Below are 12,199 nucleotides of genomic sequence, written 5' to 3' on the forward strand. Positions count from 1 at the left end.
GGCACGGTAGGCACTGAATAAAGTTTGTCACCTCCTCTTCACTCGGCTCCTTTCCTCTTTATACCGTGTCACTTCAGGCTTCATCGTTCTCACTGATATTATCACAGCGGCGTCCAAAACCCACCTCCATGCCTGCAACCACATGCTCACCAATCCATCACTTTTGTCCTGAAGCACAAACCTGATCACATCAAACATTTATTCAGCACCCTTCAAAGATCGTACGCAGACCGACATCATGAGTTGCACACCCTTCAGCAAGAATACAAGGCCCTTCCCCGTCTTATCTCTTGTGACTTCCCTCCCCCAATAGAAACTCTCGTGCCCTAGCCACAACATCACCTGCTTGTTTCCCAATTGCTCCAGGCTCTCATGCCTCCAAGCCAATCCAGAATGTTCTTCTACCACCTGCTCATTCTTTAAAACATAGCTCAAGCACCACCTTCTCTTCAAAACTTTCCTTTACGCTAGAATTTTCTTCTGCATACTTCATTCACAACATTTTACAAACCGAATTCTAATTTTGCTGTGAAATCCTGGAAGGCAAGGGATAGGCCTTATCATGTTAGCTTTATTCCCAGTGCCTAGCACAGGACCTAAGCTCAAAACCTGTTTGATGGTTTCTGTGATATAACCTTAATATTGCTCCCATGAATACTGGCATTCTGGAAGAATGAAAAATAACTGTCACTATAAAACATATAAAGTATTTCTAGAAACTTTTTGAGATATTTTAAATCCATTTAATTCCAAAACATATCTCAAAAAGATTAAAATATGCTAAGATAAAACTCATACAAATGCACACAGTGAAAGGTTTATCAGGCCAAGTTAACAGTTTAAAAAAATGAATGGAATCTCAGTCTTTATAAATATTTAATTACAAAGTCTAAAGAAAATTTCCAACAGGGGGATATCTTGCTTTCAATAGATATAAAACAAAATCCAGCAAAAGCAGTCTTAGTTAATGGTAAAATATTTTAAGGTTTTCCTCTTATAAAGGTATGCTTAACCTTGGTTCAGTAGAACAATAGTAGAATAATCTTACTGAACACTAATATGATTTTCCTTTTAAAAAAAAAAGGAATTTAAAAATTATTTCCTTTTCAAATGACTTAAATCTTTTTCAAAATGAAATAGATTGTGCAAGTTCACACCCACCAATCATGAAAAGGACTGACTTTACATTTTATATAATCCATAACTATTATCTGCAAAACTGCTATAAATGTACTTGATAAATAATACAGAAATCAAAAATATCAGGCGGGATAACGCATTTTGAATGTACTTATTTGAGTCCATTTCCATTAGACAAAGGAAACTGATAAACTGCAGCTTTTGGTATTAAAAGAAAGCACTAATTCAGCTCTTCTTCAAAAATGTTACAACATGTGACTTGTGTTTTTTAAATTCCAAACAGAACTCACTGTATTTAGCACCTCCTGTACTTTCCAGTATATTAGATACTTGCACATCAAGTTAAAAACAAAATAAAGGAAAACATTCCTGCCACCCACCCTTTTCATAAAAGAAATGGAAATATTAAACATGTACACAGAGCACCTTTTAAAGGTCAGTATGACGAGCTACAGAAAAAGCTGTTTTTTCTTAATTTAAAAATTTTGCTTGAGGATTTAGAGACGTGGGGGGCAAGGGAAAGAGGAAGGGAGAATTGTGTGATTTTTTATTTTGGCAGAGAAAATGGGTTAGTAATTTCCAAATCCTGCTCTAGGGTACATGGGTGCACCAGTGGTTATGGGCTTCCAACTCCCACATTAATCAGAGAAGCTCTGGAGGTTTGTTTTTGTTTTTGTTTTGTGGGGAGGGGTCTGTATATGAACTGAGCATCTGAAAAAGATTTTGTTTGAACAAAGGTGTCCATAACTTAAAAATGCCTGACCACCACTAAGAAGGACTAACAAATATTCAACGAATAATACATTAACACCTAGCAAACAAAAAAGCCAGAAGCATTCAATATGGAAAACTGGTTTTAAAAAGTGACAAAACACTAAGTAAAAAAGACTAATAGCTATAGTTACTTTACCTTTATGAATAAGTTTGTTTCTTTCGCTTCTGATCAGAGATTTATGGGGTACAGTGTTTGCTTAGGGAGGGACATACAAGAGTTAAACTTTCCCAACTTGGTTTTGGCAAGAAGAGAATAGATGGTTTTAGCAAGGAATTGGCTATGAACCCAAAGCAAACAGCTGTGAAAGGGGAAAAGGTGTTCAAGATGAGAGGTGATATTATTGGGTATGTTTGTTTAGGTGGATAGGAGGGGCCCACTAAATAACTCTGGGGTGGGGTACATACCTATCCTACTTCAGAGATCTACAGAAAAGTTTGTATCCTTTACCGAGGACATTTCTGATTCATATCATCTAAATCCTCCTATGCCTCCACTGCCAAGCCAATTAATGCTACCAAAAATCAGAGACAGTGTTTAACTACAGTAATTTACAAAAACAGTCATTTTCTAAATAAATCAGATTATAAAGAACATCAGCCATTTTATATGCTTTCTTTGTCTTCTCTGATGAAAAAGCTACAGAACCAAAAGTTCCTTTGCCAGTGACTGGGGCCATGATGCAAGGAGATGGCTAGGATGGACCAACTTCTTCCACCATTCTCTCTCTTTCCTCAGCCCATGATAAGTTGAGACTGTGACAGAGAAGAGAATAAAGCTTCAAAATTATCTGAGAAGAATCTATTCAATTTTTCTGCCTTACCAAAATGCTTGTGTAGCTAATGAGATGATGGGCGATCTTCCCATTTACTAAACTTTCTATAATGTGGAAATTACTTTATAATAGAGAATGTAATTGAGTCTCTCCACATTAAGACTCATTAATTTCGAAAGATCAAGATCAGAAGAAAAAAACATTAGTTAGCATTTGCATTTTGAAAACAAATTATATGACTATACACTGATAAAAACAATCTTTTCCAATTGGTTAAAAAAAATTGATGACAAGATGAACAATAATAATTTTAACCACTTTGAATTAGTAACATTTAATTCCCAATATCCATGGATACTCTTTTGAAGGTTCAGAAATAAAAGTAATGTTACATTGTTCCAAACATGGAGAAGCCAAATGTTATTGTCATACATATGCTCTTAGATCTAAAGTTTGGTCCTTTAATTATTTATTATGTAGTTGATCTATTTAATTAAGATATTAAGAACCACAATTAGAGTTGTTTCCTTATGGTAAAACTATGGCAACAGAAAAGCAATTCTATACCTACAGGAGAATGCTGATAAAATACTGATGCCTGAAAGAAAAGTAGTGACTTAGATGATCTACATACAAGACTGTACATACGAGCCGACTTTTCTATGCTATTTTCTGGACTTACTGACAAACCAAAAGAAGTTCCAGTGATTTATTTTCTCAAAATAGATAGATATGAGAGTTATGTACAAATTATTTATAGAGATACTAATTTCCTCAAAAGAAAATCTAATATAAACCACCTATAGGCATAATGTAGTTTTAGCAAGATTCCAAAGGGTCTTCTTACTCTGAAATTCGTATGTGAAATAGACTAACACATGGGCTAGATGTTTCAATCCTTTTTAGAATAGGGCAAGGTATAAAATTTAAAGTATCTATAACAGGTTCTGAAATTCTATACCTTCAACAAAATACCAAATTTTAATGTAACTATATAAGTTCCTTCCTCTTAAAATATACAAATAAATTTTATTTATGGCATGCTTATATCAATAAGATTGCTACTAAATACACAAAGGCAAGAGTAATCATATGTCTTGTTTTATTATAACCTTAATTTTCTGATTATAAAATCTATCTCCCCAAAGAGAGAACCACAAATTGGTATATTTTTTCCTATTTTTTTAAGCCAAAATTAAAAAACAGCTCACCTCTGATACATACACAGTTTTAAATCCTGTGTTTTTTAAAAAATAATGTGAATTATTATTTCTACACATCTTTCTGACCACGATGCAGTGTCAGAGGACATGCAATTCATGACTTGTACCACCTGAGGGCACTCCAAAAAATCTTTAAACAACTTTCAGAATGGAATTTTTATCTACTAGGAAGTAGACAGTCCTACTTGAAGTTCAGTAGTGGCTTAAAAAACATGTTTGAGAAAACATGTGTTTTTTCATAAAAAATAAGATGATGACAAATATGCATATTCAATCCACTGCATATTCTCTGGGTCTCATGTCCTTGCAATGAAAGTTGAGGTTCTAGATCGGAATAAACAAACTAAATAATTTCAAATGAGGTTAAAAAATTACTAACTACTAACAGTCTCATAAGATTATCCTTTTATCACGTTTATCACCAACACGTTTATCACGTTTATCATCAACACGTTTATCATCAACAACCAAAAGTTCACATTTTTGTAGAAAACAAGAGAAATTCAAGAATCACTTCAAATACATACATGATTTAAAAGTTGGTCAGAAAAGATTTGGTTTAACATATACATCACACTTCAGTTCAAGAAAACAAGTAACCAGAGGACGCCCTACCTGTTTCCTGTGAATTCAACACTTCTAAGGCATGCATCATGGCACTTGCGAAGACATTGGCATCTTCTTTGCTGCCAAAGTTAAGACCATACACCTGTCTAGCATCCCGCCATTGGTGGAAGGTCTGTGTAGCTTGATTGTACTTCAACCCTTTAGGAATGGCACAATTTATCACGACCTAAAAGACAGTAATTCTTTTTACAGTCAAGCTAATAACTGGCAAAATCAACAACGTCAACAAATCCTGATTGGACATATTCATTCAAACCTGCTCCTGACACACCTTGGCAAAAAATGGTTAAAACAATTATCTAGGGTAAAATTAGTCTGCAGAAGTAACAGTCTGATGGACGTTAGGCTGTCTGATAGTTACAAAGGTCTGGCCTTAAAAGAGTAAATCAGCAAAACGAAAGAAAATCTATATCCCTCATTAAATATATTTGAACATGTTTACTGAGGTATTATAAATTCAGAAAGTGTGTAAAACATAAGCATGTATCTCAGTGATTGCTCCCATGTAGCCAAAACCCTAATCAAGAGATAGGACGTTAACATCAGAAACCTGCTCCTTAACTCCTCCTGCCTCCCAAAAGGTATTAGTCATACCTCTAACATCAAAGATCAGTTTTTGTAGGTTTGGGGATTTTATATAAATGGAGTTACACAATACATATTGTAATTTATCTGCCATCTTTCCCTCAAAATTATTTATGAGAGGTATCTATTTGTTGCATGTACTTGTGGTTTATTCTTTTTCATTGCTCTATGGTATCCCATTGTACAAATCATGTTTATTCACCCATTTTCCCATTAATGAACATCTGGATTATTTCCAGCTTGGTGTTATTAAAAATAACAATGTTATGAACATCCTACCAAATGTCCACCAAATGAGCACACATTTCTGTTGGGCACATACCCAGCAGTGGAAATGTCACAAGCCATACCTATGTTCAACTTCAGTAGAAAACTCAAAGTAGTTTTCCAAATTGGTCCTATCAATTTTCACTCCCTCAGCAGTATACAAGAGCTTGCACAACTGCACATACAGTGCAACACTGTAATTGGTATAGTCAGTCTTTACTTCAGCAATTCTGCTGGGTATGAATACTACATCGTTGTGGTTCTAGTTAGCATTTCCCTGATTAATATTGAGATTTAGCACCTTTTCATGTTTTAATGGCTATCTAGAGATCTTCTTTTATGAATACCTGCTTAAATTAAATCTCTTGCCCATTTTTTTACTGAGTTGTCCATCTTTTTCTTTGTTGATCTGTAAGAGCCCTTTACATATTCTGGATGATCCCACTGTTGGGATCATCAGTTATGTGTTACAAATACTTCTTCCATTTTGTGACTTGCCTTTTCACTCTCTGAATGGTGTCTTTTGATGAACAGGAGTTCTTATCTTTTATTCAGTCCAAATTCACAATCTTTTTCTTTATAGTTAATGCTTTTTTGTAACGTGTTTAAGAAATGTTTCTCAATCCCAAGTCATGAAAATATTATCCCATATTATTTTATAGAAGCTTTATTGTATTAACTTTCATATTTACATCTCCAATCCAACTGGAATTGATTTATGCCTATGGTATGATATAAGGTTCAAGTTTCCTTTTTGTTTCAATATGGCTGTCCAATTGATCCAGCACTACCTATTAACTTGCTGCAGGTTTACCTTTTTCATAAATCAAGTGACTAAACGGCTCTATTTTGTTCTACTAGCCAATATGCCTATCTCTGAGCCAACATCAGTGTCTTAATTATTATAGCTTTATAGTAGGTCTTGATAGCCACTAGAGTATGTCCTCCTACTTTGTTGTTCCTCAATATTGCTTTGGCTGTTCTCAGTCCTTTGTATGCAGCTATAATTTTATACTATCAATTTTGTGTTATTTATCCAATCTGCCAGTCTCTGCTTTTAATTGTAGTGTTCAGTCCATTTACATTTAATGTAAATTATATACAAATTTGGGTCTAAATCTATCATACCTTCTTTTAGAGTTGTTTATTATTGTCCCCTCTATTAGCTTGCTAGTTATACATGTTTTCACTGTTGTTTTAGTGGCTGCCCTAGAGATTACAACAGGTACCTTAAACTTATCAAAGACAAATAAAAACTAGTATGTTTATCTTTACCTCAACAATACAAGGACTTACAATACTTTATCTCCAATAACATTCCCTTTCTTCCAATGCCCATCCTAGGAGTCCTACACTAGTTTTATCAGGTGTTTTAATTCCATTGATATTTTAAACCTCATAAAACATTATTAGTAGTCTTATACAGTTGATGATCATTTAAGATTTACCCAATAGTTACATTTTCTGTTGCTTTTTATTCCTTCTGCCCTCTTCAAGCTTCTGTTTGGACCGTTTCTGATATTGAATAACACCGTTTAGAATTTCATTCAAAGCAGATCTCCTGGTGATGAATTATCTCCACTTTGGTTTGTAAGAAAATATCTTTGTTTCACCTTGATTTTTGAAGATTATTTGTATTAGGTTTGGAACTTTAAGTGGCCACTCATTTTCTTTTAGTTCTTTGCAATCTACTGCCTCTTAAGTTTTTGTTGTTTCTACAGAGAAGTCAGCTGACAGTTTATTGTTGCTTCTCTAAAGTTGTCCTTTTTTCACTGACTGCTCTAAAGAGTTTCACCTTGAATTTAGTTTACAGTGATTTTAATATGATGGGTTTATATGTGGTTTTCTTTGTATTTATCCCATTTAAGATTTACAGCATTTCTAAGTTGATGTCCTTTCATCACTTCTGAAAATTCTTGTTCACTATTATGTCTTCAATTACTGCTCCTGCCCCATTCTCTCCTCTCCTCTGGGACTCCAATAACGTATGTGTATACCTTATACTTTTTTTTACTGTATTTCCTATGTCTCTTAAGCTTTTTCATATGTCCATATTTTTCTCTCTCAGAACATCACAGCTTCAGACTGAATATTTCTTTCTGACTTATATTCCAGTTTACTAATTCTTTTTAGTGGTTTCTAATTTGTTGTAAAACCCATCACTGAGTTGTTAATAGCAGTTATTTTATTTTTCAATTCCAACATTTCCATTTGGCTCTTTTTTTCAAAAAAGTTTCCAGTTCTCTACTGAAATTCTCAATCTTATCTTTCATTTCCTTGAATATATTAAGTACAGTTATTTTAAAGTCAATTTCTGGTAATCCCATTAACTGGATTCCCAGTGGGTTTGTTCTATTACTGTTCCTCTTGTCTCCTCGCATTCTGGTTATTTTGACTGAATGCCAGACATTGTCTATGGACAACTATATGGAAATTTTGAGGCCTACAATGATGTTATATTTTTGCAGGGGAGATTTACATTTGTTTCCGACAAGCAGCTAGGGAAACTAACAATCTCAAATTACCTTAATCCAAAAGTGATTAAAATGTCATTAGAGGCTGAGTATCAGTTCCTATAAAGGCCAGTCTACTTATGAGTCAAACTTCTTCCCCAGGGTATGGGGCTTCTGGGTCCCAAATCATGGCCTGGGGGATTACCAAGACAACCCTCCCCTCATTAGCAGTCCCTAACTTATAATTTTTGTTCTACTAGTCCCAGGAGTCTGCCAAAAGCTCTGTTCAGCTACTCAGTCCCCTCTTTCAAAACTGGTATGTGCTGCCAGGTAAACATAGGTCCCAAACTGGGCTCACTTCTCTGGTTCTTTCTGCTTTTAGGTCATGGACCCATAATTCTTCATTGCCACGTAAGCTCTCCAAATAGACTTCTTTCTTTTAAATATTCTGTCCAATTGTTTTGGTTCACAGAGAGAGGCTCTATCTAAATTAAATTACCTCATCCACCAATACCCAAATTTGACAACTATTTTTAAAATATGACCACTTAAAGATGTTATGCTAAGTGAAATAAGCCAGATATAAAAGGTCAAATATTGTATGATTCCAATTATTTGAAATGCCTAGAATAGTAAAATTCATAAAAATAGAATGGAGAATGGAGGTTGCCAGGGGTTATGGGTAGAGGGAAATGGAAAATTATTGTTTAAAGGGTTCAGAGTTTCAGTTTGGGAGGATGAAAAAGTTCTGGAGATGAATAGCAGTGATGGTTGCAGCACAACAATATGAATGTATTTAATGTCACTGAACTGTACATTAAAAATGGTTAAAATGGTAAATTTTCTTATTTTTACTACAATTAAGAAGATATGATCGCCTCCTACCATATGATTTCTATACATATCGGGCTGGGGAGTGGGGAGGTCACAAATCCTTAGCTACTAGAAACCCAAAGCTAGAATTTAACATTACCAGAAAATTATAAACCAAATTTTAAGGCAAATCTATATATATCCCTGCTTGGCAAATAGGTTAAAAGGGCAGGCAAAAAAAGATAGTTATGTTCACTTTTTTCAACTTGTTCAGTGACAGAATATTAGAAAAAGTTAAGGAAAATATTACTGGAATCAAAAGAGAATTATCTAAATCATGAGTTCACTTTTTCCAATATAGAAATTTTAAAATGTGAACAAATTATTTCATTCAATTCTAACTTTCAAGGATTGACAAAGCTGTATAATCTCAAAAAGCTTTCAAAGTCAAGGGGGATGCATATACCTTCATTTAATAATAACTGTTTATTGGATGTTCACTAAGGATGTTATCAGGTTTGGACTTCTTCATAATCCTAATACTTCAAACCCAATGAGCTTGCATCTAGATTAGTGATTTCCATCCTACGCACACCCATCCATTTTTAGCCTGAGCGTAGCAGATTAAACCGTGCAGTTAAACACCTATACTTCCTTCTGACGTGGCTCAATAGCTTATCTTGTCTATGAAGTCATCCACAACCCTCTTTCCCATCTTCTCAACAAAGTGATCGTTCTTTTATGCCCTCGCTGTGCAATGATTTGTCATAAATGAAACAACTAACTGTGCTGTTTTCCTTACATGCATAATATCCCATTCTTTACTGCATTGTTCTTCAAGGTCAGGAATTATTATCTATATAAAACCTAACTACAATGCCTAGAACATAAAAAGCACTCAAGTATTAAGGAGAAAAATGGTAGCTTTTCATATATATGTATACAATTTGTACATACTCAATTTTACAAATAAACGGTGGGTCATTTTTTTTAAATGGCTCTTAGTACAGAAAGTTTAGATGTTGTTTAATAAATCATACTAATATGTTTCTACGTAGAACAGACTGATAACCATTAAGAAATGAAAAAAGGTACTCTGGAATGAAAAGAAACCAATTATTTATTAGATTTATTCTTAGGTACTTTATCATTTTTGTTCCTTTAAGCAGTATCTGTATAAAATTATATTTTCAATTTGTTTATCGTTAGTTCTACAAAAATGCTACTGATTTTTATATACTGATGTTATATCCAGCAACCTTGCTGAACAATCTTATTAGTTCTAATATTTTATCTGCAGATACTCTTGGGAATTTTTTACGTAGACAATTATATCATCAGCTAATAAGGTCAGCTCTGTTTCTTCCTTTTCAATCCTTACTGCTTCTATTTCTTCATCTTCATATTACTAGGTTACCTCTTCTGCAATACTAAATGAAGATGATTAAAGCTGAAATCCTCAAACTTATTCCTGAGTTTAATGGAAATCCTTCCAACATTGAACCATCTTGTAAGATGTTTGCTGTATGTTTATATTATTCATCCTTATCAGCTTAAGAAAACTCATTTTTATGCCAAACATGCTGAGAATCATTATGTATGGATTTTAATTTTATCAATGTTTTTCCTGAGACTCTTGTTTCTTATAGGTTTTCTCCTAGCAAATTAATAGGTTATCTAATGTTAAACTACCCTTACATTACTGAGATAAAGAGATAAATCCTATTTGGTCAAGTGGTGGTCTTTTTTTCCCCCATATACATTGTTGCATTTGGTCAGCTAATATCTTATTGAGGACTTTTATATCTATATCAATGTTCTTAAGTGAAACATGCTTATAAGTTTCCTCTCTCAAATGGCTCTTCTATGTCTCAGATATCAAAATTATACTAGCCTCATAAAACACTCTTCTTTAGAACCGTTTGCATAAAACAGGTAATAGCTTGAAGGTTTTTAGATTTTGTTTATAAATGCTCTGAATGTTCTCCTTTTTTTTTTAATTTTGGGGGTAGATAATTAACTACTGATACATTTTATGACTGAGGTCTATTATGTTTCTATACTTTTCTGCCAGGTGTGGTAAATTATATTTTTCTACAAAATGGCCCATTTATTAGTGTAAAGCTGTTTATAATATTATAATTTATTTCCTTACTATAACTATTGTGATATCTCTTTCCAACCCTAATATTGTTTATTTATAGCTTTTAATTTTTTTGTTTGATTCTGTCAATTTATTCAGGGAAGCAGCTTTTGTGTTAATAATTTCTATTTATTATTTAGTTATTTTTTTCTTTTATTTTTAGTATTTCCTTCTGCTTTTTTGGGTTTGCTTATTATATGCCATTAAGATTTGTCCATCTACCTAGAGGGTATCATGCTGAATAAGTCAGACAAAGAAAGACAAATACGCTATGATTTCACTTACATGAGGCATCTAAAAAACAAACGAACAAACATGACAAAACAGAAACAGATTTGCAGATATCAGAATAAACGGGGGTACGGGGGGTGGGTGGTCCATCTAAGGACAACTTAGACATGCCACAGGTTTCTATATGTAATATCTTGTCACTCAGATCCAGGTTGGTTTTTTTAAATTTTTAAACATTTTCTAATCTTCATAATGATTTCATCTTAGTGTCACAAATTATTTAGGAGTGTGTTTTTAAATTTCCAGTATTTTAAGAAACACTCCATTTGTCAAAACTGGAAGTCATAGGATAGTTTACTTCTCTTATGAATAAAAATTTCAGTATTTCATATGGAAATTTCCTGACTTACACAGATTTCTAATTTTTTTTTCAGTTGAGGTATAACTGACATATAACATTATATTCAAGTTTACAAATAATGATTTGATCCAATTATTTTTAAATATTCATTTTCTTTTTTGCCAATATTTAGATACTTTTAGGTTTGTTCATCAGTGTTATCAAATGACCAATTCACTGAATTTACCAAAAATTTATTTTACAGCTACTAGTTTGGAATGTTGTGTTTAAAATGTTCGATACTTTCTACAAAGTTCTAGTTGTCCAGTTTCCAGTTTTTCTCTATAGTAGCATCTTAGGAAGTATTCACTTTGTCTCTGGCCTAACTCACTGCTGGGACACTTTGCTGGAGGAAAGACAAAGGGGAGAGAAAGTACTCAGAATGACCTGGATACCCCCCAGGGAGAGAGGGTTCTTGGTACAGAGACTGTGGAGACCAGAGAAGGGCTGAGCAACAGGCACAGAAAGCAAAAGGAGGGAGGCTAGGGAGGAGGAAGAACAGGGCAGGGGGCCTGAGAGGACAGAGGGCAGGCTGGGACAGTTAGTATTAATAGTTAAACTTGCTAAATTCAGTGACCTGCCTTTTGGCAAACTGATTCAGGTCTTTAGAAGCTCCTCTCCAGGGGAGCAATGCATTTGTTTTTGCCAGGTGCCCTAGGAGTTTCACTGGCCTGCAACCAGTATTGGTTAATTTCTTGACTGGAGTTGTGTAAGTGAAGTTGGAGGTTCCCATTTTTCAGAGGAGCTCCTAAATCAGCTCAGACAGAAAC

General features: G+C 33.9%; 1 protein-coding gene across 19 annotated transcripts in view; it reads right to left on the bottom strand.

The window, feature by feature from the left end:
• Window positions 1–12,199, bottom strand: part of ENAH (ENAH actin regulator) — a 156,874-nt gene that overhangs the window by 65,980 nt on the left and 78,695 nt on the right. For 15 of the 19 annotated variants that reach the window (XM_082426185.1, XM_082426192.1, XM_082426190.1 and 12 more), the window contains one exon: window positions 4,526–4,703. The exons of the other annotated variants lie outside the window; for them this stretch is intronic. In XM_082426185.1, the coding sequence (XP_082282311.1) occupies window positions 4,526–4,703 (178 nt within the window). The remainder of the gene's footprint in view (window positions 1–4,525; window positions 4,704–12,199) is intronic. 19 annotated transcript variants of the gene reach the window in all.

This window comes from Balaenoptera physalus (genome assembly GCF_965194825.1).
Source record: "Balaenoptera physalus genome assembly, chromosome: 1".
Lineage (NCBI taxonomy): Eukaryota > Metazoa > Chordata > Mammalia > Artiodactyla > Balaenopteridae > Balaenoptera > Balaenoptera physalus.